At 39.7% G+C, this 27,826-nt stretch overlaps 1 protein-coding gene across 4 annotated transcripts in view; it reads right to left on the bottom strand.

The window, feature by feature from the left end:
* Positions 1 to 27,826, bottom strand: part of Iml1 (GATOR complex protein Iml1) — a 486,471-nt gene that overhangs the window by 178,369 nt on the left and 280,276 nt on the right. For 3 of the 4 annotated variants that reach the window (XM_068390598.1, XM_068390583.1, XM_068390591.1), the window contains one exon: positions 7,260 to 7,418. The exons of the other annotated variant lie outside the window; for it this stretch is intronic. In XM_068390598.1, the coding sequence (XP_068246699.1) occupies positions 7,260 to 7,418 (159 nt within the window). The remainder of the gene's footprint in view (positions 1 to 7,259; positions 7,419 to 27,826) is intronic. 4 annotated transcript variants of the gene reach the window in all.

Consider the following 27,826-nt stretch of genomic DNA (forward strand, 5'->3'; position numbering starts at 1 on the left):
GAAATTCAGGATGAAAATCCTAACAATCATATGAAGTCATGCACCATATGGGAACTCAGGCAGAAAATCCACATGACACATAATAGTATAGAGACCTCCTTGTACATCTAATGACATAAAGGATAACCTGAAATGAAAATGTTCTTCCAAATGATGATTGAATCCTTAGACTAAATATTTTTTCATTTTTAAATTGATTACTTTAAAAACAATAGATTTTAGGTACTATACCACACACAGTTAAAACCCTTGATTTTCTCAGAAAATCGAGCAGCATACTGGTTACATTAAAATTATGTTTCACAGTGGTAATGAGCATAAATCTAAAAAAACAGAAAATATTCAATGCTTGGTTTATATTGAAACAAATGGCTTCTATGTACACGAGAGTCTAGCAGGATTCCGAAATCCAGTCTACGTTAATGTGTTGCAAATGCACTATGTACCCTCATTTTAGGACATTGATTTGATTTGAAATGTTATTTTCATTAGTAAAATAAATTTTTGAATATACTTACCCGATGATCATGTAGCTGTCAACTCTGTTGCCTGACAGAAATCTACGGTTGGGATACGCCAGCGATCGCTATACAGGTGGGGGTGTACACAACAGCGCCATCTGTGAGCAGGTACTCAAGTACTTCTTGTCAACAAGAACTCAATTTTCTCCTCGGTCCACTGGTTCTCTATGGGGAGGAAGGGCGGGTCCTTAAATTCATGATCATCGGGTAAGTATATTCAAAAATTTATTTTACTAATGAAAATAACATTTTTCAATATTAATCTTACCCGATGATCATGTAGCTGATTCACACCCAGGGTGGTGGGTGGAGACCAGCATACATGTTAACAAAGAAGCTAAGTATCCCGTATCTTATTTTAGCCGTTATTCAAAATAACAAACATAAAATAAATAAGTACCTGGTAAGGAAGTCGACTTGAACCATTACTCTGCCTTTTTAAGTACGTCTTCCTTACTGAGCCTAGCGATCCTCTTAGGATGCTGAGCGACTCCTAGGTGCTGAAGTATTAAGGGCTGCAACCCATACTAAAGGCCCTCATCACAACCTCTAATCTAGGCGCTTCTCAAGAAAGAATTTGACCACCCGCCAAATCAACCAGGATGCGGAAGGCTTCTTAGCCTTCCGGACAACCCAAAAATATTTCAAGAGAAAGATTAAAAAGGTTCTGGAATTAGGGCTTTGTAGTGGTGGAGCCCCCACCACTACTGCACTCGTTGCTACGAATGGTCCCAGAGTGTAGCAGTTCTCGTAAAGAGACTGGACATTCTTAAGATAAAAGACGCGAACACTGATTAGCTTTTCCAAAAGGTTGCGTCGAAAATATTTTGCAGAGATCTATTTTATTAAAAGGTCACGGAAGTTGTGATAGCTCTAACTTCGTGTGTCCTTACCTTCAGCCAAGCTTGGTCTTCCTCATTCAGAAGGGAATGAGCTTCTCGTATTAACAGTCTGAAAATAATAGGATAAAGAATTCTCTGACATAGGCAAAGATGAATTCTTAACTGAACACCATAAAGCTTCAGACGGGCCTCATAAAGGTTTTTAAAAAAGAACTTAAGAGCTCTACAGGACATAATACTCTTTCTAGTTCCTTTCCAACCATATCGATAAGTTTGGAATAACGAACGATATTGGTCAAGGCCGAGAAGGCAGCTCGTGTTTGGCTAGAAAACCAAGATGTAGAACATGTAGCCGTTTCGGATGAAAATCCGATGTTCTTGCTGAAGGCATGAATCTCACTGACTCTTTTAGCTGGTAAAGCATATCAGGAAAAGAGTCTTAAAGGTGAGATCTTTCAGGGAGGCTGATTGAAGTGGTTCGAACCTGTCTAACATAAGGAATCTTAGAACCACGTCTAAATTCCAACCAGGTGTAACCAAACGACGCTCCTTCGTGGTCTCAAAAGACTTAAGGAGGTCCTGTAGATCTTTATTGTTGGAAAGATCTAAGCCTCTGTGACGGAAGACTGATGCCAACAAGCTTCTGTAACCCTTGAAAGTGGGAGCTGAAAGAGATCGCTCTTTTCTCAGATATAAGAGGAAGTCAGCTATTTGAGTTACAGAGGTACTGGTCGAGGATACGGATACTGACTTGCACCAGTTTAGGAAGATTCCCCACTTCGATTGGTAGACTCTAAGGGTGGATGTTCTCCTTGCTCTAACAATCGCTCTGGTTGCCTCCTTCGAAAAACCTCTAGTTCTCGAGTCTTTCGATACTCTGAAGGCAGTGAGACGAAAAGCGTGGAGGCCTTGGAGTACCTTCTTACGCGTGGCAGACGTAGCAGGTCCACCCTTAGAGGAAGAGTTCTGGGAACGTCTACTAGCCATCGAAGTACCTCGGTAAGTTATTCTCTCGCGGGCCAACTTTGTCCCAACGTGAGAGGCGAACTTCTGCAGTACCTTGTTGACAAACTAGAACGGAGGGAATGCATATAGATCTAGATGAGACTAATCTAGTAGAAAGGCATCTAAAAGAACCACTGCTGGGTCTGTTGAGAGCCTCTTGGACATCGAGGTTGCGAAGAGATCCATGGTTGGATGCCCCAAGTGACCCAAAGTCTCTTGCATACATCTCTGTGGAGGGTCCAATATGTTGGAATTATTGTCCCTTCCTACTGAGACAAACTGCTAAGACATTCAAGTTGCCTTGGAAGAAATTTGTTACTAGTGAAAAGTCAAGACCTGTTGAACAGGAGAGGAGGTCACTAGCGAACTCGCACCATGTCAGAGAGTAGGTCCCTCCTTGCTAGGAGATGAACATCAAAGCAGGGAGTTGTCCGTGTTGACCTCCATTACTTTGTCTTGAAGGAGAGACCTGAAGCTTTTCCAGGTCAGACTTACTGCCAGAAGCTTCTTGCAGTTAAAATGCATTGTCCTTTGACGCGAGTTCCATAATCCCGAGCATTCCCTACCGCCTAAGGTCGCACCCCAGCCTACGTCCGATGCGTCTGAGAAGAGAACGTGGTTGGGAGTCTGAACAGTCAGGGGAAGACCCTATAAAAGGTTGATAAAGTCCTTTCCTCAGGTTAGACCAGACTTATCTTCCGGAAACCGGGATCGAGACCGCTTGTAGCGTCTTGTCCTTTTCCAGTGAAGAGCTAGATGAAACCGAAGAGGACGGAGGTGTAGTCTTCCAAGTGACACCAAATGCACCACGGATGACAGTGTCCTAACCAGACTCATCCACAGCCTGACAGGGCCGTATTCCTTCTTCAGCATCTTCTGGATGGATAGCAGGGCTGGGGATTGATCTTCTCGTTCAGCCATGTCCTCATCAGAGGGTTCCTCATCCGAAACTGATGAGGAAACGGCAACGGAGTGGGCAACGTCTGACTCGCTGAATCCGGTCGCACTGGTGGATGCGTGACGGAGCCGGACACAAGATCATGGTACTGCTGCACAGTCTGTGAACTGTCAACCATGGGGAAGCGAGGAAGTACAGCGACAACCCGAAACTGTCTAGACTGTCTGGGTAGTACAGACAACTCCTTATCGGGTTGCTGAGGTTGCCGCACTGCGTCACAACAAGTCACCTCTGCTGGTTGTTGAACGTCTTCCCAGTGACACACTGACTCCGTAAAAAATCCTCTATCAAGGACTAAGCTTGGACTGCATGTCTTGCAACAAAGCCCAAGGTCTATGGGAGCAGGTGTGGCAACAGACGGGGTTAGCGACTGAAGCGGAACCATTTACCCTCCCTGGAAGCATGTTATGCTTAAATAAAAGTCCATAGGAGGCTAAGCAGCTTAAGGCTCCTCTCCAAATGACAGAGTCCTCAAGGGAATATCAGAAGGAGGGAGAACAGCACTTTCTCATCTACAGGAACCATATCCGAGAAAAGCTAGGTTCTCTCAGTGAGGGTTTCACTGGTGCAAAAGCAGCAGACCAGAAGGCAACGTATGAAACTGCTTGACAGTCTGTGAACTGTCAAAAACTGAACTGTCAACCACAACAGGAGCGTGAGGACATACAGCACTGGTGTATAAGTAGCAGACCAGAAGGCAACGTCATGTAACTGTATGACAGTTTGTGAGTTGGCAACAACCAAAGTTGTGTGGGGAAGCCTCAACTCCTGACTGACTAGTTTTCTGCTGGCGAGTGGCGGTAACCACAGTGTGTTGCGGAGGCTGACACACCGTGTCAAAACACGGCAGCTTGTGGTAGCTCACGCACGGCAACGGAGTGCTCTGTGTGTGGGAGTCATCATACATCTGGCAGGGTTGACTTGTGCATGGGTGGAGGAGCTCTCACAACAAGAGTGTGAGAGCAGGAAGCCATGCCGGGCGCACAACCGTGGGAGGTGTAGGCCCACGGGTGCATCGTCAACCTTCTCCGCAGTCGGAGTGTGGGAGCTGGCAACAACAAAAGCAGAGTGCTGGAGCGTGGGAGGGGCTGCGGTGGGTTGAGGAGCATGCGGTATGGTATGCGGAGCATGCTGTAAGGTATGCGGCTCATGCTGCATGGTATGCGGAGCATGCTGTAAGGTATGCAGAGCATGCTGCATGGTATGCGGAGCATGCTGTAAGGTATGCAGAGCATGCTGCATGGGCTGCCGAGAATGCCGCATAGTGCTGGAACCCGGCAGCTCTACAGAACCTTCCCACTGCTGATGCGGTAGCTCATGCATGTTAGCAGATGGTGCAGCACGAACATGCGTCTGGCAGGGTGGACTGCGCATCGGTGGTGGAGCTCTCACAGGTGGAGGGTGGGAGCAGGCAGCCGCAGTATCTGCTGAGCGCACAACCTCGGCGGGTTGTAGGTTAACAGGTGCATTGTCAACCTTCCAGCATGATACTCCTGCATGAAGGAGCAAGCTGAGACTGTATAGTCTGCAGCATGGACCACTAGGGTCTATGAAAGACAACAACAAACGGAGCTACTGTCCGTTGTGACTGAGGGTCTAAAACCGCTGGTGCGGCAACAGACGGAGTTACTGCCTGTTGCGGTACCACCTTGCCTCTCTTGGGAGGTGTGCAGTTGTCGTACTGCAGCAAGTCCGAACTGACCCAGTGGCTACACCTAGGCCGTTGGACTTGCGCGGAAGGGACCGACTTGCACTTAAAAGCTGCAAGATTTGGTCCATGGTTTCTGCGAGAAACCTCTTCCGCAGACGAGGAATAAATGGGCTCTCTCGTCTTTGTGTGGGTGGGGTGATCACGTCGGCAACGTGTGTAGATACACCCGAAACCACGGAGGGAAACGTCTGTTCGTTGATCAAGGCCTGTGGAACCCATAAGTCCTTCGACATTACTTCTCCCCTGGGCTTGGGAGCTTGTAAGAGGTATCGGACTAGGTGAACAACTGGCACGAACAGACGAACCCTCGAACGCAACACTGTAACACTTTGCGCATATCACTTTATCACTTTTGATTTTCTGTTTGCACTTATTTCACTGAACTCGAAACTTTAAGTGGTTTGTACCTGAAACACGCAATCCTATCCTTCATTAAAAGGTAGTAATTGCGAAAACAGTATTACAATGTAACAGAAAAACATAATGAAAGATAAAGAATTCAGTGGTTGGAAAAGAGACTAAACACTAGATCAAATAAACTACGTTTAAAATCTCTCACCGCATAAAGCCTGGGAACAAGAATAAAACTCTAGAAATGTTTTACCTTCTTCCCCTATAGCGACTAGGGAAAAGAGCAAAAAACGAGAACAACGTTACCCGCTTGAACGAAACGTTTATTCTCCTCTCTCTCCCTCCGTCTCTATCTCTCTCTCTCTCTCTCTTGACTTAGAACCTGAGAGATGAGCCCAATTATATTGTTAAAATATATTATTTGTTAAAGGAAAAAAACTGAAAGGTTTCCCAAATAAAAAGTTCCTTTATTAGAATTAAAACCATTTAAGCTAAGAAAGAATGAACGAAACGCTAGAATCGGTTTACTCTTACTGCAACGTGAAACCGTGAAATACTCTCTCTCTATCGTAACGATAGAGCGCAAGTTGAACGTTCTGAACGTCAACAACTGCGGAGACTAAACAAAACGTTAGTTCAACTTTGAAAACAGTACGAGACTATCAAAGAAATTCTTTCAAAAACATTAAAATTAAAATAGCATAAATTCTTAACAGGAAAAACGATATGACGGGCTCAATGTTAATTAACTTCGGTTCCAAGTAAGGACCGCCTACTATTAGGAAAGGTCGCATATGAACAAACATAAAAATTAATTTTTATAAGTTTATAATAAATGGAAGTTAATCGAAGAGGCCTATAAATGGCGGAGAGATATAAAATAAATCTATAACTTTGTTAAGCAAAATTACCAAAAACCTAAACACACTTCCGTCTAAGGGAAGGGTGGGTCATAAAAAGTGAAAGAGAGTCTATACTCTCTTCGACACCAACACTTCCGTCTAAGGGAAGGGTCGCCCATTTAAAAGTGAAAGAGAGTCCATACTCTCTTCGTCACCATAATTAAATCAAATTAATTCCAAAAGCTTGCTAAGCTAATGATAAAGCTTCCTGAATAGCGAAGGCTAAACTCTAGAGCAAATACATCACCAAATCGTGAACAATAACTCCAGAATCAACAGCGTATCCAAGTAGGTCTAGCCGGTGGCACGACAGAGGAAAAATTGAGTTCTTGTTGACAAGAAGTACTTGAGTACCTGCTCACAGATGGCGCTGTTGTGTACACCCCCACCTGTATAGCGATCGCTGGCGTATCCCGACCGTAGATTTCTATCGGGCAACAGAGTTGACAGCTACATGATCATCGGGTAAGATTAATATTGAAAATTATAGAATGTAGGCCATATAGTGAAAAAACTAGGGCTAAGAAGGGCATTTAGCATCCCCCCAGTTGCACTTTCAAATTTAAATAGGTTGGACAGCAAGATGGAGGAATGGAAGTGGGAACAGAGGTAATGTTAAAGATAAAAAAAAAATGGGTGTAGCAATGGCCAAAGGGACCTTTAGGTAATTTGAATGATTGCAGCTCACATAGTATAGTGAGATGCAATCATGGCACTAACCCCTGTGGAGATATTTGGATTTTGTTTAGTTGGAAAGGAAAGGCATGAGCTGACCTTGTTCCTAACCCAGGGACTGACTGCATACAAAATATAATACAAAAATGTCTTATCTTGCACATTCTTTTGACACAATAATTCTTTTTTTACCAGATTCATGCAAAAGAAATGACCAAAAATGCCTGAAAAACAAAATGAAATACACGAAACATAAAAATACATTACAATAAACTAAACCAAAAAAAGTTCTACCTGGCCACTGCCACCTGCTGGTAAAGCTGCAGAGCTGGAAGTGGTAGATGCTGTGGCAAAGGTGGAAGAGGGAAAGCTTGGTAAAATTGGACCAAGACTGTGACGCCTTCCCACACCACAGCCATATACACCACTAACCTTCCCTCCCCCTCCTGTCTTCTGTAAGGTGGAAATCAACCAAAGCAAATCACTACACATGCACAGCCAAGGCAATCGAAACCTAGATAAAATGCAATCACACAGTTAAATACAGAAAATATAAAACAAACCTAAAAGCTCAGAACTATTAAAGACAGGTTTCAAAATAGTTCACAACCCTCCTTAAATTTGGAAAAAGCATACATTTGCAGAATAATTCTCTATATTATAACATTCATAGTTCAGAAGCTGAGAATATTAAATACTTCCATGTAGCTACTCTGGAGGAGATATCTGGATAGTACCTCTCTGTTTATCAACATTTGTTCTGTTTAACAAAAGAACACTTATTTTGTCTTTACTTTGAATTACTTGGGCAAAAAATTCTAAGCTATGGAAAATAAACATAACTTTTTATGAAACATTAACAAATATTTTTGGGAGCTAAAAATTTCCAGAAAGTATTTACATGAACAGATGTTAGTTTCAGTTTCTTCTTAAACACTACTGTATGGTAAGTGGGCCCATTGTAAAACTTCAATTCTATAAGAACTTTTTGAATATCTAAATTGCCAATATATATTAGAACTGAATTCTGACTATTGTAAAATCTATAACAATACATTTGAAATTATTGAGAAATATACTGAATTCTAACACACTAAACCTAGTTTTAAAAGATGTGACCTGTCTGTAAGTTTTTACTTAATATTGTAGAGTGACTATCCAGTGAAAAATTACAAAAGTTTTGTGCTACTTGGAAACTAAGATTTTTTATTATATCGATAAGAATATAATGTATTAAATTATTACTATACTCTGCTAATCATGAAATTTATCACCTACTCAAACAATAGAACTGAGTATAATTAAACTTCAAGACAAAGATAAAATATCACAATAAGTGCATAAATTTGTCATTTTTGTGGCAAGAAATTATCTAAAAAAAATGAATGAAAAGCTGGAGCATTTAACCCTGGTTAGCCAACGATAGGGAAAAATATCATGTGAAATAAAAACTAAGACCTGCTACATCATACTGCCTTCACGGGAATATACAGTAGTTTTCACTGCATGATTCTTTTAACTTCCAGAACAGTATAGGGGTGGAGGGGGATGTTGATGAAGGAGAAGTCTAATTGCTGAGGGATCTATGGTCGTGGTTCAATCACGCCCCAGTTTTCTATACCGACACTCAATGAGTGAGCGAGCTAGGTTTATCCCTGGCATTCCATGCATCTCTTTTTTTTTCTCTGGTATATTCAGCAATAACTATGCCTTAGAAATGGTGCTAGAGGAGCATTTCACGGAGCGACACAGGTCGAGCCCAGAAATATTATGTTGTAATCAAAGGTAAATCATCCTTATTCCATAGGTCTCTCATGTCGATTAACCCTCTCTCCTCATACACCTGTCAACATTGAGATTAGCAAACAATTTGTTTAAATCCGAGGGGTTAACTACTGCACTGTAATTGTTCAGTGGCTACTTTTCTCTTGGTAAGGGTAGAAAAGACTTTACCTATGGTAAGAAGCTCTTCTAGGAGAAGGACACTCCAAATTCTTGTTTTGTTAAAGTTTTTATAGTTTATATAGGAAATATTTATTTTAATGTTGTTGCTATTCTTAAAATATTTCCTTTTTCCTTTTTTCCTTTCCTCACTGAGCTATTTTCCCTGTTGGGGCCCCTGGGCTTATAGCATCTTGTTTTTCCAACTAGGGTTGTAGCTTAGCAAGTAATAACCATAATAATAATAATAACAATAATAATAATAATATATAGTCTGAAACTAGAAATTCATTTCAGGACAGCTATTATGCTTACAAAAATTAAGCCTGTGATGTCTTTTTAGATATTTCTAGTCACCTTAGTGTTGGTGACTATTTACTTACTGGCATAATTTTTACATGGCTATTGCTGTCTTTATTTGGATCTTTGTTGGCTCTATCCATTAGAAGTAAGTGCTGACCTTAAAGACAACGTTGAGATACTACCGCTAGAGAGTTATGGGGTCCTTTGACTGGCCAGACAGTACTGTACTTCATTGGATCCTTCTCTCTGGTTACGGTTCTTTCCCTTTGCCTACACAGACACCGAATAGTCTGGCATATTCTTTACAGATTCTCCTTTGTCCTCATACACCTGACAACACAGATTACCAAACAATTCTTCTTCACCCAAGGAGTTAACTAGTGCCCTGTAATTGTTCAGTGGCTACTTTCTTCTTGGTAAGGGTAGAAAAGACTCTTTAGCTATGGTAAGTGGCTCTTCTAGAGGAAGGACACTCCAAAATCAAACCAGTGTTCTCTAGTCTTGGGTAGTGCCATAGCCTCTGTACCATGGTCTTCCACTATCTTGGGTTAGAGTTCTCTTGCTTGAGGGTACACTCGGGCTTGCTGTTCTATCTAATTTCTCTCGTTCTTATTTTGATAAAGTTTTTATAGTATATAGGAAATATTTTTTTAATGTTGTTGCTCTTAAAATATTTGATTTTCCCTTTTTTTCCTTTCCTCACTGAGCTATTTTCCCTGTTAGAGCCCCTGGGCTTATAGCATCCTGCTTTTTCAACTAGGGTTGTAGCTTAGCAAGTAGTAGTAATAATAATAATAATAATAATAATAATAATAATAATAATAATAATAATAATAATTAGTCTGAAACTAGAAATTCATTTCAGGACAGCTTACAAAAATTAAGCCTGTGATGTCTTTTTAGATATTTCTAGTCACCTTAGTGTTGATGACTAACTACAGGCATAATTTTTACATGGCTATAGTTGTCTTTAGTTGGATATTTATTGGCTCTATCCACTAGTAGTAAGTGCTGACCTTAAAGACAACATCTAGTAGTAACTTTATATAGCCTTCAAAACGTTCCTTCATTTATCTACTAATTACATCAGCATGTTTTATCTTTTTTGTACTAAAACTTTCATCGATTTCTTGATTTATTACTCCTTGTACTACTTTTACATGATGTGTGGTTTGGCCTTATAAACAAGCTTGTTGCTTACGCAGATCTAATATGATAATCTTTATATCAATCAATGCTCCTAAATGTAGATCTCCGTTTGCTGATTTATTTTATTGGGTTCTACCTAATTTGTGAATATGGCAAAACTAGCTGAACAGTAACATTACTCAAAGTGATTGTTAGTAGGTCTAAGACATTGATCCCCTTTGCCTAGATCTTTCCATTGAAAATATCAACTCAACCACTGTAAATGCAGCTCACTCAATATTCCAGGTGTCATTCTTGATTGCAAATTCACTTTTGAGAATCATATCCAGTCCCTTACTTCTTTAAATGCAAAATAAAATAAGGTACACTGCAAAAACCTTTTAAAGATTTTTGTTAACTTGTTTATCATTTTGAATCATTCTGATAACACATGATATAATAGCCACATCATGAAGTGTTATATTTAAGCTTTGAAAGTGTTCTCGTCCTAGTTTCTGATCAACTTAGTTTAATAGCATAGTTCCTAAGCTTAGTTCAAAGAAGTGCTTGAATATGTAATACTAATGTTGTAACAAAATACAGACAGTCTAAAAGCAGCAGCCTTTCAAAATAGCATGTATGTGATGTATTGATTCGTAATGGTTTTGTGATAGTGGGAATGTTGATTCATTCCTAATTTACTTTCCAAATATTTCAGAACAATCCAGAAACATCCTCCAGAGAATTCCCTAGGCAAATTTGGTACTTGTCTTTATCTTTTAAAACATTTTCCACAATATTCCTTTAACCATGTAAAATACATAACTATTCTGTGAAAATATGCTAAATTCCAGCAATAAAATACATTAACACCATATACTGGTAAAGTATTAGGATCAGAATTTGTGAAAATTGTACTTTATACATAGTGTGCAAGTCAAATGTTATCAAATGCTCTACTGTACAAGAGAGTAACTACTTTAAATAATAGGAGCTAATATATTAGTTGCAACCAAAATAACAGGTGTAAGAGAGGAATAAGAATGTAGTCAAACATACATTAAAAAGATGTTCATTTCAAGCAATAGAACTGGAGTATATGCCTAGCCAGTTCACACCATACATTAAAAAGACAATTTCAACTATTGTACAATATAGTCATCTATATACTTCAAAAATTATTTACAATTGCAATGGAATTTCCTACAAAGTTAAAAAAGGGGTATGATGAACATAAAAGTTGCATAAATGGCAATAAACAAAATGCTTCAAAGGTCACAACTAATCTATTTTATTGCCTTTCTAACTCTATATGAGATATTATCCCCTACTGTGTCAAGTGAAAGGCATGGGTAAAAAGGGAAACCATTTCTCCTGATATTTTATTCAAATTAAAGTATACAATGCATTGCACACTAGAATTATAATTATTGCAATGCCAACTAAGCTGTCATGTACAAGATGATGCTGGGCATAAGTTTACTTACCTTTTTTTCTTAAGCCTTCCATGTTCTCTTTAAGAGTCTGTAAAACTGCAACTGGTTTTCTGTTTGCAACAAATTCCCACAGAATTGACTTAACTCTGTTATGCTGATACTATCTTATCATGCCCTACAGCTAAAATCTGTTTAAACTCTTATAAGGGTTCAATGAAGAAAATAATTAACTTTTTACTGTGTCCTATTTTATGAAGCCCAATAGTCTTCACTTGGGATGTAAAACATTTTAGGTCTTTTTATCATGACATGTTATGAGCATCCAATTGCAAGAAAAAAAAATACTTCAAAATTTCTGAATTGACTCCCAGACTACAGAGTCCTAAACCAACAGAGATATATACTGAATGTAAAGTATAAGATATGTTTATTAAACAGGACTCTAATTACTTCACACAAAAAGAACATACAGTATATCAATTGCATACAAATACAAACACATATATATGCTGTATATATAAACAAGCACACATATATACAGGTTTATATATATATATATATATATATATATATATCTAGATTAACACCATATTATGTACAATAAAAATATATTTCTACTTCACGATGGGATTGAACCCCAGCCGCTTCACATGAAAAGCAAGCCATATACCAATCATGCCAGCAGAAGCCATAAAAAAACTTGTAAGTGCTAACTGTATTTCAGGATTTATCTGGTGAGGCCCCTTACATAACAAGTTTTGCCCAGCTTTCCGACCTACTGGCTGACCCAAATGAGAGCATTTAAACTGAATTACCACTTATAAGTCAGTATCTACTATATTCACTAGAAAAAAATTTCTACCTCACACGGGGACCAAACCCTATTCTCTCCATTTAAAAAGCAAGGCATCCACCAATCATTCTAGCAGAAGCCAAGAAAGAAGTCAGAATCTACATGCTAACTGCATTTCAAGATTTCCCTGGCAAGGCCACTGTCTTACATTCCTCAGAATTTTGCCCGCCTTTCCGAACTACCAGCTTACCCAATTGATAGCACTTATACACACATACAATAAATACATATATAAAAATATATTTCATTACTAGCTAATCTACACCCCTAGCTGGAAAAGCAATATGCTCTAAGGCGAAGGGCTCCAACAGGAAAAAATACCCCAGGGACGAAAGGAAATAAGAAAATAAGTTAACTATAGTATATGAGAAGTAATGTACAATTAAAATTAAATATCTTAAGAACAATAACAACATTAAAACAGATCTTTCATATATAAACTATATAAAGACTTATGTTAGTCTGTTTAACATAAAAACCTTTGCTGGAAGTTTAAACTTTTGAAGGTCTACCGATTCAACTACCAAATTAAGAACATCTTTAAAAAATTTGGTCATATCTGGAATAAAACTTCTAGAATACTCTGTAATATTGAGTCTCATGATGATTGATTGATTGATTTAAAGTTTTCAGGCATCCTGACATCTAAGGTCATTGACACCGAAGTCTCATGATGAAGAAGGCCTGACTAACTATATATATATATATATATATATGTGTGTGTATGTATGTATGTATGTATGTATATATGCATATATATATATATATATATATATACATAAACAGTAATGCCTCATAACACAAAATTAATTGGTTCCGTAAGGTGATTTTTTTGTGTTGTGAGTCGCCTTTTACATGCACTGTAAATAGCCTATTTTGTTCCAGACCCTAGAAAAACACCACATTAAATGAATATAAAAAGGATATGCACCACTAAACAGTACTAAAATGTATGAAAAGTACTGTATTTTGATCATTTAATAATAAATTACCCTTGATAATCTGTAAAAGAAGTACAGTAACAAATATGTGGAACCTTACCTTTGGAGTAAGGCGATGTCCGAGAGCGAAGTGCTAGGCGGTAGAGGAGGATGAAAACTGCGGAAAACATTTACATGTGGCAGTAAACGTAAACACTTTACTTTACAAAACAGATTTATAAATGACAGAAAACATTAACACTTAATTTCAGGAAACACATTTACAAATGGCAGGAGATATTAACACTTAACTTTATGATAAACATGAAATAAAATTTCTTTTTCTTTTCCTTTATCTATATTTCTTTACTTTACGTTTTGTATTTTCTATATTTAATTACGCTACATATTTTCTTCATTACTGCCACTTTTCTTTCGTTTCTTAGCTGGCGCTTGGTCTGCTTCTACTGAAGGTCTCTTTCTAAAATAATCGTCCAAAGAAGATTGTTTCAGCCTGCTTCTTAAAATTTTCCTGAAATGACTCAGGCAAACTTCATTACAGTGCTCAAGCGCACAATCTGCGAGAATTTTTTCTGGGTGTCTCTTTTTTGCGAGAGCCACTATTTGAAAGTAGCCATCTAGACCCTCCTTAATTTCTGTCGTTGTCAGTGGGTCATTCTCCTCCCTCCCGCTGTACTCTTCCTAAATGACGTTCACTCGCATGGCCTCCAAGTCCTTAAAGTCACCCGTCGTAAGTTCCTCTTGGTGTTCCTCGATAAGCTTATCAATGTCGGCCTCATCAACTTCCAGACCCATGGACTTCCCGAGTGTTACGATCTCGGCAACTTCAGATTGAGCAACAGGTTCAGGATTGTCAACATTTTTAATATCGTCTTCAGCTTGATCTGCGTAGAAGCCCTCGAAATCTCGTGCAGAGACGGCATCAAGCTACAGCTTCTTCCAAGCAGAGTTTAAGATACGCCTCAAAACCTCCTGCCAAGCTTGATCGACCATTTTGGGGCATATGTGCTCTCAATGATTTCAAAACATCTCTTGAAGATATATTTCTTATAAAGCGTATTGAAGTTTGAAATCACTTGCTGGTCCGTGGGCTGGAGAAGAGGGGTGGTGTTCGGTGGAAGACAGAGAACCTTTATGAAGGAATATTCTGCTACAATACCTTCATCGAGGGCAGGACTGAGAGGGGGGGAGGGGGCATTGTCCAACACCAGCAGGCATTTCATAGGGAGCTGCTTCTATCCCAAATACTTTTTCACAGTCAGGACAAAACAAATATTTATCCACTCTATGAACAATTGTCTTGTTACCTAGGCTTTTCCATTAGCCCTCCACAACACATTTAGATTTTCCTTAGTGACTTTGTGGATCTTGAAGGCTCGAAGAGTATTGGAGTGATACACCAGCAAGGGTTTCACCTTGCAATCCCCACTGGCATTTACACAGAGTGCAAGGGTAAATCTGTCCTTCATAGGCTTATGCCCAGGTAGCCTCTTTTCTTCTGCCGTGATGTACATTAAACGAGGCATTTTTTTCCAAAAAAGCCCAGTCTTGTCCCAATTGAAGACTTGCTGGGGACTGTAGCCTTCCCGGACAGTCAACTCGTTGAATATCTTAAAGGCTTCGGTCGTTTTCGTGTCCCAGCTTGCAGCCTCCCCATGACACACCACCGAATGAATGGCTAAGCATCTCTTAAATTTTTCAAACCACCCACGAGAAGCCTTGAGCTCTGGGGGTTCCTGCTTCAATGTTCCTTCTCCTGCGTTGCCTTCGGCCTGAGCAAGCACAAGATCACCGGAAATGGCACTGGCTTTCTAGCAGATTATCGCTTCGGTGATAGTGTCTCCAGCTATTTCTTTGTCCTTTATCCAGACAAGCAGCAGTCTCTCCATCTCATCGTGAACGTGGCTCCTCTTGCTGGAGAAAACAGTCACGCCCTTAGAAGGTTTTGCTGCTCTGATAGCTTCCTTCTGCTTCAGGATCGTTCCTATCATAAATGGATTTCGACCATATTCTTTCGCGAGGACACTTAACCGCATGCCAGCCTCGTATTTCTTGATTATTTCTATCTTCATCTACATGGAAAGCATCATCCTCTTCTTTCCCTTGACATCAGTGACTTTCTTGGGTCCCATGGCTAATAATACAGTATAATGTAATATACATTATACAGAACAATTGTTACGAAAGCGAAATCACAAACACTAAGTCATTGCGTACGATACCACTACCGAATGGAAAACACATAAGAATGCCAATGCGAGATATATTTATATATATATATATATATATATATATATATATCTCCTAATCTTTGTATGCAAAATATGTAGAAGTATGTTCTATACAGTGAGATTAATGACCTTCTGAAGAGTACTATGACTTTCATAAATTATAGTGCGTGATCACTGAACTCTGTTATAGGTCACATGTCTTAAGTATGATAAGGTTATGTGTTGACACCCTATTAGTGACAGTATATTTCCATCACAGTGGAGAATTCCATGAAATCTAACAATTCAGCATATTGGCAGAGCAACATTGCATTTACTTGCCAAGGGTTAAGCGGTACCTCTCGAGTGATCATAAGAACAAGGTACTTGTCTGAGAATATCGGGCTGTACAATGTGTACAGTATACCAATCCTTTTTGTAATAAAGTGATACAACCCATGTTCCGATGTCTCATTGTCTGTCGACATGGGATATATATATATATATATATATATACATATGTATGTATGTATGTAAATATATACACACATACATACATATACAGTATATATATATGCTGCTTCCTCCGATGCCTTAGACGACCGCGGAGGTAGCAGCAGTAGGGGATTCAGCATTATGAAGCTTCATCTGTGGTGGATAACGGGGGAGGGTGGGCTGTGGCACCCTAGCAGTACCAGCTGAACTCGGTTGAGTCCCTCGTTAGGCTGGGAGGAACGTAGAGAGTAGAGGTCCCCTTTTTTGTTTTTGTTTCATTGTTGATGTCGGCTACCCCCCAAAATTGGGGGAAGTGCCTTGGTATATGTATGTATATATATATATATATATATATACAGTGATACCTCTGCATACGATCTTAATTCGTTCCAGGAACTGCTTCGTATGTTAAAACGATCGTATGTTGGAGCAAATATTCCCATAAGAATACACGGTAATTTGTTTAATTCGTTCCTCATCCTAAAAACTCATAATAACTCCTTAATAAATGGCTACACATAATTACACATAACATTAATACAATACAGTATAATAATTATCTAAAAAAAGAATAATAATAAAGAAATAATAAATAAAAAAGGGGTTTTTATGTAACACTTTACCTTAGTGACAGGCCAGCGCAGGTGTAGGGACTGCTACGTAGGAGGAGATGGAAGATCAGTCAGGAGGTAGGGACGGCGACTTTGTACGATAACGTGTACGATAACTTACACTAACTTACACTATGTGAACTTTAACTTAACTTAGCTTATTTTTTTTTTTTTACATTTTTTTCTTTTCTTATTCTTAATATTCATCACTTTCACTCGATTCGGTCTTCCTTTTCTTTGCTTCACTTTCTTTCTTTTCATCATGATCACTAGACCGTTCTAGAGATTTTTTAAAGAAACTATCGAGTGAAAGTTGCTTGGTACGGCTTTTGAGGATTTTTCTGAAATGAGTTAAACAAACATCATCGAACTGCGCAACTACACGGTAAACCTGAAGTTTCTGCGGGTGAGGCATGTCGATGAAATCAATCACGTGTTGATGATATGCCAACATCTGTTTTATTTCCGCCGTACCTAAGATTTGGCCTACCTCCTCGGTCTCCTCCGACTCACTCAACTGTGCTTGGAACTCATCATGCTGCATGGCTTGCAGCTCCTTGAGTTCCTCGGTGGTGAGTTCTTCATCCACCTCCAGACCCATGGACTTGCCAAGGGATACAATCTCTTTGACGTCTTCCTCGGCGGCAAGCACAGGTTCATTCTCGGGGCCAAAACCTTCGAAATCTCTGGGAGCAACAGCATCAGGCCAAAGCTTCTTCCAAGCTGAATTCAGGGTCTGACGAGTTACTCCCTCCCAAGTCTGATCTATGATCTTTAAGCAGTGCATGATATTAAAGTTGCTCCTCCAAAATTCATGCAAAGTTAAGTTGGTGCTTTGCGTGACATTAAAGCACTGCTTAAATAAGTGCTTGGTGTACAGCTTCTTAAAATTAGAGATGACTTGCTGGTCCATGGGCTGGAGGATAGGGGTGGTATTCGGTGGAAGATACAACACTTTGATGAATTTGTATTCATCGATGATATCATCTTCGAGTCCGGGGGGGTGAGCGGGTGCATTGTCCAAACAAAGCAAGCACTTCAAAGGCAAATTCCTCTCCTGAAGGTACTTCTTGACAGCAGGGCTGAAAACTACGTTTACCCATTCCACAAAGATATGCCTAGTAACCCAAGCCTTAGAATTAGAACGCCATAGAACATGTAGCAGGTCTTTATTAATTCTATGTGCTTTAAATGCCCTAGGGTTTTCGGAATTTTAAACTAATAAAGGCTTAATTTTGCAGTCCCTGCTGGCGTTGGCACAAAGCGCAAGAGTCAACCGATCCTTCATTGGCTTATGTCCAGGCATTTTCTTCTCTTCGGCGGTAATGTACATTCGACTAGGCATCTTTTTCCAAAACAGACCGGTTTCATCACAGTTCAACACCTGCTGCTCTACGTAGCCTTCCTCCACCACGATGCTTTCGAACTTTTTAACAAAGTCTTTACCAGCCTTGGTGTCCAAACTCGAAGCTTCTCCATGCCGAACAACTGAATGAATCCCGGTCCGTTTCCTAAATTTCTCGAACCAACCTCGAGACGCCTTGAATTCCTCCGTTGTAGGATCGGCTGAACTCTCCCCCGCGTCACCCCCAGAGCCCGCCACCTTCAAGTCACTGTAGATAGCGCTGGCCTTCTCACAAATGATCGTTTCAGTGATCGTATCGCCAACAATCTCCTTGTCCTTGATCCATATTAAAAAAAGGCGTTCCATCTCTTCAAGGGTAGGGCTACGACGTTTGGAAATATTCGTGATCCCCTTCGAAGGTTTCACTGCTTTAATGGCTGCCTTCTGTTTTATGATCGTCGAGCTCGTAGACATATTCCGGCCATATTGTTTAGCCAGATCACTAACACGTACACCTCGCTCATGCTTTACTATTATTTTTTGCTTTACAGTGAGCCCTCGCTACTTCGCGGTTCGACCATCGCGGATTCACGACTTCGCGGACCTTTTTCATTAAATACGGCATAAGATTTCATCAGCAAACCACTATTTTTGGGGGAAACATCATTTCATTCTAGAAAATTGCTACTCTTTAAATAGTTAATTGGACATTAAGAAAGCGTGTACTTTTGTTTTTAAATTTCGGGTGTGTTTTAAAAATCGAGTATTGTTGACTTCTTTTTGTTTTACTTTTGGCTGTGATCAGATCAGCTGACGTCTAGCTGTCGGTCTCAAGAATATTCGCGTACGAAGTATTGTTTATACCATTTCTTAACTTATTGAAACCATCTATACAGTTGATATTACATAAGCACCAATGTGTTATAACCTATCATATTTTTTTGTTTATTACATTTAAAACAACTCTCTCTCTCTCTCTCTCTCTCTCTCTCTCTCTCTCTCTCTCTCCGTAAGAAATAAAACCTTAGTTCACATATGGCAATTTGAGTTTAAGAATGAAATTAACATGAATATTGTCAGTTGTGGCGATCAATTCCTCGCTTCAGGAGGTACAGGAAACAAAAACACGGCATTTGATTACAACAGCTAATTCTCTCTCTCTCTCTCTCTCTCTCTCTCTCTCTCTCTCTCTCTCTCGTGTTATACAATAATTACAAATAGATGAAGAAACCAAAATCGGTTTTCTTAAAGTGTCAATTAAATATAAAACGAAAAAATTATACCGTGTATACATCCATTTCAATCATAGCTTAAAATACGGTATCCGATTTTGTCAGCAAACTACTATTTTTTAAAAAACACCATTCTATTCCAGAAAACTTTCACTCTTTAAATAGTCAATTGCGTTATAATAAAACATGTACTTATGTTTTTAAATTTCGGGTGTGTTTTAAAAATCGAGTATTTTTTACTTCTTTTTGTTTTACTTTTGGCTGTGATCACTTCAGCTGATGGCTAGCTTCCGCTTTCAAGAATATGCGCGGTACGAATACATTAACAAAGAATTGTTTACACTATTTCTTAACTTATTCAAACCATCTATACAGTTGATATTACATAAACACCAATGTGTTGTAACCTATCATATTTATTTTTCAGTACATTTAAAACCATTCTCTCTCTCTCTCTCTCTCTCTCTCTCTCTCTCTCTCTCTCTGTCACATCGAACGTAATAGCGGTAACTTAATTTTTCGATGACTTTAAAAATGGCCCAGTACTTTCTTCTTCTTTTACCTTTTTTGCATATGGTGAGGTGGGTACAAGTTGACTTATAACTGAAGTTAGGAAAAGTATTTTGTATATGGAAATAACAATTATCTTTCGTAACAGTTTAAAATTATCGTAAATTATCATTCTGTCATTAGCGGCAGTTTGCTATTGTGGATTAAACGCATAAGGAAAAAAAAAGGTTTCCAGCTTTGCTACGAATTTAGGAATTTATATGGATACGATAAGTAAAATATTTGTAATAACATAATGTTTACTAAATTTTTGTTATATCATTAGTTATCACTTTGAGCATGTGTGTTTAATGCGTTCGTTTGTTTATCATGATCGAAGATGGAGCGTAAACAAATGGAAGGTTTCCGTTTCAGGCGGCGTCATAAAGAAAAACGTTATATAATGGCATTCATTTCATTTATTTGGAAGTTCTAAGAAAAATTAAGTAGAACATTGGTAATAACAAAGTCAACATATAATCAATACTTGGTAAGATTGCTGTCAATGCAAAAACTAACCTATACACAGATGTGTACATGCGTCTGTTACTTCGTTATGATCAGAGATAAACGTAAACAAAACATTGGTTGTCATTTTTTATCGTGCTTTTTGGCGTGTTTAGGAAACGCATGATATAAAATTGCCTTTAATATTTGTTCCTGTTTTAGTTTAGGGTACTGTAGTACATGCATTAAGTGTTCTGTACATTAAAGGGTAGTTTGTTAACAGTACTACGTAAGGGGAAGGTTTTAAAAGTCTGAATATACATGTTAAATAAATACGTAAATATGGTGTCACTACTTCGCGGATTTTCAGCTATTGCGGCCGGGTTTGGAACCTATCTACCGCGATAAACGAGGGTTCACTGTAGTTCTAATGAAAGCATTGATTTCTTCCTTTTCTCAACACTACTACTACTTCCTGAACCAAAACTAAGAATTTTAGGACCCATGATTACGAAACACAGCAAACAACATGTGAAAAAGGAAGATAAAAAACACTGTTAATAACTGAGCGAATAGAGAACAACCACACGATGCGCACGAGATGAGAGGACTGATCAAGGTGACGCTCGATTGGCATCCCTCCGATGTACTGCCGTCTAGCGGCGTCAACAACAAACCACGGTTGACGCTTTCGAGAAAATTCCACACGTAAGCGTATTGTTTACTTCGTATGTTGGAGCAACACTTCGGGTGTCGAGACAGAAATTTGGTCGAATTTTACTTCGGATGTTGGAAAATTCGTATGTTAGGACATATATACATATAATATATATATATAATATATATATATATATATATATATATATATATATATATATATATATATATATATATATATATATATATATATATATATATATATATATATATACTGTATATATAATATATATATATATATATATATATATATATATACAGTATATATAATATATACTGTATATATATATATATATATATATATATATCACTAACACGTACACCTCGCTCATGCTTTTCTATCATTTCTTGCTTTAGTTCTAATGAAAGCATTGACTTCTTCCTTTTCCCAACACTACTACTACTTCCTGAACCAAAACTAAGCATTTTATGACCCATGATTACGAAACACAGAAAAGAACACGTGAAAAAGGAAGATAAAAAACACTGTTAATAACTGAGCGAATAGAGAACAACCACACGATGCGCACGAGATGAGAGGACTGATCAAGGTGACGCTCGATTGGCGTCCCTCCGATGTGCTGCCGTCTAGCGGCGTCAACAACAAACCACGGTTGACGCTTTCGAGAAAATTCCACGTGTACGCGTATTGTTTACTTCGTATGTTGGAGCAACACTTCGGGTGTCGAGACAGAAATTTGGTCGAATTTTACTTCGGATGTTGGAAAATTCGTATGTTAGGACATTCGTATGTAGAGGTTCCACTGTATATATATATATATATATATATACATATATGTATGTATGTATGTATGTATATATATATATATATATATATATATGTATACACACACACACACACACATATATATATATATATATATAATGTATATACACACATACATATATATATATATATATATATGTATATATATATATATATATATATATGAATGTATGTATATATTTACACACACACACACATATATATATATATATATATAGTATATATATATGTATATATATATATATGTATATATATATATATATATATATATTGAAAACTTTGTTATTAAATTCTCCTACTTTCAACAAACCAATTCTTCGACAAGTTATTATATAGATAAATATCCCAATTGGTAAAAAAAAATCTTGTTATTCAAACAACATATGCAACTTGTTGAAGCATACAAAGTTGATAAGAGATATATCCATCATCTAATGCTGCTAAAAGAAATCAACTGCAGTATATAGAGAGATGGATCTCTAATAACAACATAGGATGAAGAAAGGCAACGCTGGATGGAACACTTTAGTGAGGTTATGAATAGGAGATACGAAGGGAATAATTTGATTGATATACTTGAAGCTGATGAAGACCTTGATGTGTCTATGAATGAATACAGCGTGTTGGAAGTCGAAGCTATTAAAAAACTTCGGAGATGGAAATCCCCTGGTTATGATGGAATAACAGCTAAGATGCTACTGGCTGAAAATGAGGGGACTCCCACAATACTTCTAAGATTATTTTGTAGAGTGTGGCATGAAGAGGCAAAACCTGAAGAATAGGAGCTTCGAGTGTTGGTGAAAATGCCAAAAATGGAGATCTGACTCATTGCAATAACTACAGAGGCATCATACTCATGTAAGTTGTCATGAATATATATGGTATGTTTATTCTAAAGAATCTAGAGAGAAAGATTGATGAAAAGCTGAGAAATGAACAAGCAGGATTTTGAAAAGGTAGAAGTTGTACTAACCAAATTTTCCTGTTAAGACATGTTGTATAGCAATGCCTAGAATATAGAAATCCACTTTTGATGGCATTTGTGGACTATGAAAAAGCGTTAGATAGTGTGCACTGGCCAATTTTATGGAGAGTCCTGCGGTATTATGCAATTCCTCTTAAATATGTAAATTTGATTAAGTTTGTTTATAAGCATAACAAGTGCAAAGTTAATATTAGTGGAGTCCTATCAAATGAATTTCCAGTGAACAGCGGAGTAGTCATAGGGAATGTGTTGTAGCCTATGTTGTTTATCCTCCTCATGGATTTTGTAATGCGTAAAACAGTTGTAAATGGTGGAGAAGGATTAGACTGGATTGGTAATAGGAAATTGGCAAACCTAGAGTATGCTGATGATGCTGTCCTTATCAGCAGAACACCACAGGATTTGCAATGCTTGCTCACCAGAATGCATGAGATATCACATGAGGTTGGGCTCAAGATAAATAGAAGAAAGACAGATATGATGAGAATGGAATATGTAATAGAAGATGAAATATCATTGGAAGGAGAAATTATTAATATGGTAGAATCATTTAAATGTTTAGGAGCTATTATCTCCAATACAGGGTCATTAAAATGTTATTTTCATTAGTAAAATAAATTTTTGAATATACTTACCCGATGATCATATAGCTGTCAGCTCTGCTGCCCGACAGAAAAAACCTACGGGCGGAATACGCCAGCGATCGCTATACAGGTGGGGGTGTACATCAACAGCGCCATCTGTCAAGTAGGTACTCAAGTACTCGATGTCAACATAGAACCAATTTTCTCCTCTGTCCACTGGGTCTCTATTGGGGAGGAAGGGTGAGTCCTTTAATTTATGATCATCGGGTAAGTATATTAAAAAATTTATTTTACTAATGAAAATAACATTTTTCAATATTAAACTTACCCGATGATCATATAGCTGATTCACACCCAGGGGGGTGGGTAGAGACCAGCATTACATGTTGCCATTATTATGAGCTAAGTATTCCGTATTTCATTTTAGCAGTTATTCAAAATAACAAGCATAAAATAAATAAGTACCTGGTAAGGAAGTCGACTTGAACAATTACTCTGCCTTTTTAAGTACGTCTTCCTTACTGAGCCTCGCGATCCTCATAGGATGCTGAGCGACTCCTAGGAGCTGAAGTATGAAGGGTTGCAACCCATACTAAAGGTCCTCATCAAAACCTCTAATCTAGGCGCTTCTCAAGAAATGACTTTGACCACCCGCCAAATCAAGTAGGATGCGAAAGGCTTCTTAGCCTTCCGGACAACCCAAAAATATTAATAAAACATTTCAAGAGAAAGATTAAAAAGGTTATGGAATTAGGGAATTGTAGTGGTGGAGCCCTCACCACTACTGCACTCGTTGCTACGAATGGTCCCAGAGTGTAGCAGTTCTCGTAAAGAGACTGGACATTCTTAAGATAAAAGACGCGAACACTGATTTGCTTTTCCAATAGGTTGCGTCGAATATACTTTGCAGAGATCTATTTTGTTTAAAGGCCACGGAAGTTGCGACAGCTCTAACTTCGTGTGTCCTTACCTTCAGCCAAGCTTGGTCTTCCTCATTCAGATGGGAATGAGCTTCTCATATTAACAGTCTGATAAAATAGGATAAAGAATTCTCTGACATAGGCAAAGATGGATTCTTAACTGAACACCATAAAGCTTCAGACGGGCCTCGTAAAGGTTTTTAAAATAGAACTTAAGAGCTCTTACAGGACATAATACTCTTTCTAGTTCATTTCCAACCATACGATAAGTTTGGAATATCGAACGATATTGGTCAAGGCCGAGAAGGCAGCTCGTGTTTGGCTAGAAAACCAAGTTGTAGAACATGTAGCCGTTTCGGATGAGAATCCGATGTACTTGCTGAAGGCATGAATCTCACTGACTCTTTTAGCTGTGGTTAAGCATATCAGGAAAAGAGTCTTAAAGGTGAGATCTTTCAGGGAGGCTGATTGAAGCGGTTCGAACCTGTCTGACATAAGGAATCTTAGAACCACGTCTAAATTCCAACCAGGTGTAACCAAACGACGCTCCTTCGTGGTCTCAAAAGACTTAAGGAGGTCTTGTAGATCTTTATTGTTGGAAAGATCTAAGCCTCTGTGACGGAAGACTGATGCCAACATGCTTCTGTAACCCTTGATAGTGGGAGCTGAAAGAGATCGTTCTTTCCTCAGATATAAGAGAAAGTCAGCTATTGAGTTACAGAGGTACTGGTCGAGGATACGGATACTGACTTGCACCAGTTTCGGAAGATTTCCCACTTCTATTGGTAGATTCTAAGGGTGGATGTTCTCCTTGCTCTAGCAAACGCTCTGGTTGCCTCCTTCGAAAAACCTCTAGCTCTCGATAGTCTTTCGATAGTCTGAAGGCAGTCAGACGAAGAGCGTGGAGGCCTTGGAGTACCTTCTTTACGCGTGGCTGACGTAGCAGGTCCACCCTTAGGGGAAGTGTTCTGGGAACGTCTACTAGCCATTGAAGTACCTCGGTGAGTTATTCTCTCGCGGGCCAGAGGGAAGCAACTAGCGTCAACTTTGTCCCTTCGTGAGAGGCGAACTTCTGCAGTACCTTGTTGACAATCTTGAACGGAGGGAATGCATATAGATCTAGATGTGACCAATCTAGTAGAAAGGCATCTATATGAACTACTGCTGGGTTCGGGATAGGTGAGCAAAGTATTGGGAGCCTCTTGGTCATCGAGGTTGCGAAGAGATCTATGGTTGGCTGGCCCCAGGTGGCCCAAAGTCTCTTGCATACATCCTTGTGGAGGGTCCAATCTGTTGAAATTATTTGTCCCTTCCTACTGAGACAATCTGCTATGACATTCAAGTTGCCTTGGATGAACCTCGTTACTAGTGAAAAGTCTAGACCTGTTGACCAGGTGAGGAGGTCTCTTGCGAACTCGTACCATGTCAGAGAGTAGTTCCCTCCTTGCTTGGAGATGTACGTCAAAGCAGGGTGTTGTCCGTGTTCACCTCCACCACTTTGCCTTGAAGGAGAGACCTGAAGCTTTTCCAGGTCAGACGTACTGCCAGTAGCTTCTTGCAGTTGAAATGCATTGTCCTTTGACTCGAGATCCATAATCCCGAGCATTCCCTACCGCCTAATGTCGCACCCCAGCCTACGTCCGATGCGTCCGAGAAGAGAACGTGGTTGGGAGTCTGAACAGTCAGGGGAAGACCCTTTCAAAGGTTGATAAAGTCCTTTCACCAAGTCAGACCAGACTTTATCTTTCCGGAAACGGGGATCGAGACCGCTTCTAGCGTCTTGTCCTTTTCCAGTGAAAAGCTAGATGATACAGAAGAGGACGGAGGTGTAGTCTTCCAAGTGACACAAATTGAACCACGGATGACAGTGTCCTAACCAGACTCATCCACAGCCTGACAGGGCAGCGTTCCTTCTTCAGCATCTTCTGGATGGATAGCAGGGCTGGGGGTTGATCGTCTTGTTCAGCAATGTCCTCATCAGAGGGTTCCTCATCCGAAACTGATGAGGAAACGGCAACGGAGTGGGCAACGTCTGACTCACTGAATCCGGTCGCACTGGTGGATGCGTGACGGAGCCGGACACAATATCATGGTACTGCTGCACAGTCTGTGAACTGTCAACCATGGGGACGCGAGGAAGTACAGCGTCAACCCGAAACTGTCTAGACTGTCCGAGTTGTGCAGTCAACCCCCTACCGGGTTGCTGAGGTTGCCGCACTGCGTCACAACAAGTCACCTCTGCTGGTTGTTGAACGTCTTCCTAGTGACACACTGAACGTCCACAACCACCTCCGAGAGTCGCTTAACGTCAACGTGCGACTGGCAACCCACACTGGGTCGCATTGGTGGAGGAACCACCTCAACTGGCGGACGCGAGTAGGATACCTCGCGTCAACAGGGCGCACAACCAACCGGTAGGAAGGTTGTTGGCCAGAAGGTTCTTCTCCGTAAAAAATCCTCTAGCAAGGACACAAGCTTGGACTGCATGTCTTGCAGCAAAGCCCATTAGGGTCTACGGGAGCAGGTGTGGCAACAGACGGGGTTAGCGACTGAAGCGGAACCATTTACTATCCTTGGAAGCTTTGTTATGCTTTAATTAAAGTCCATAGGAGGCTAAGCAGCTTAAGGCTCCTCTCCAAATGACAGAGTCCTCAAAGGAATATCAGTAGGAGGGAGAACAGCACTTTCTCATCTACAGGAACCATGTCCGAGAAAAGCTAGGTTATCTCAGTGAGGGTCTCACTGGTGCATAAGCAGCAGACCAGAAGGCAACGTTATGTAACTGCTTGACAGTCTGTGAACTGTCAAAAACTGAACTGTCAACCACAACAGGTGCGTGAGGACATACAGCACTGGTGCATTAGCAGCAGACCAGAAGGCAACGTTATGTAACTGCCTGACAGTCTGTGAACTGTCAAAAAACTGAACTGTCAACCACAACAGGTGCGTGAGGACATACAGCACTGGTGCATAGTAGCAGACCAGAAGGCAACGTCATGTAACTGCTTAACAGTCTGTGAGCTGGCAACAACCAAAGCTGTGTGGGGAAGCCTCAACTCCTGACTAACTAGTCTGCTGCGGGCGAGTGGCGGTAACCACAGTGGGTTGCGGAGGCTGACACACCGTGTCAAAACACGGCAGCTTGTGGTAGCTCACGCACGGCAACGGAGTACTCCGTGTGTCTGTGGGAGTCAGCATGCGTCTGGCAGGGTCGACTGCGCATGGGTGGAGGAGCTCTCACAACAAGAGTGTGGGAGCAGGCAGCCGCAGCGTCTGCTGGGCGCACAACCGTGGCAGGTTGTAGGCAAACGGGTGCATCGTCAACCTTCTCCGCAGTCGGAGTGTGGGAGCAGGCAACAACCAAAGCGGAGTGGTGG

Source organism: Palaemon carinicauda, chromosome 1 (genome assembly GCF_036898095.1).
Source record: "Palaemon carinicauda isolate YSFRI2023 chromosome 1, ASM3689809v2, whole genome shotgun sequence".
Taxonomy (NCBI): domain Eukaryota; kingdom Metazoa; phylum Arthropoda; class Malacostraca; order Decapoda; family Palaemonidae; genus Palaemon; species Palaemon carinicauda.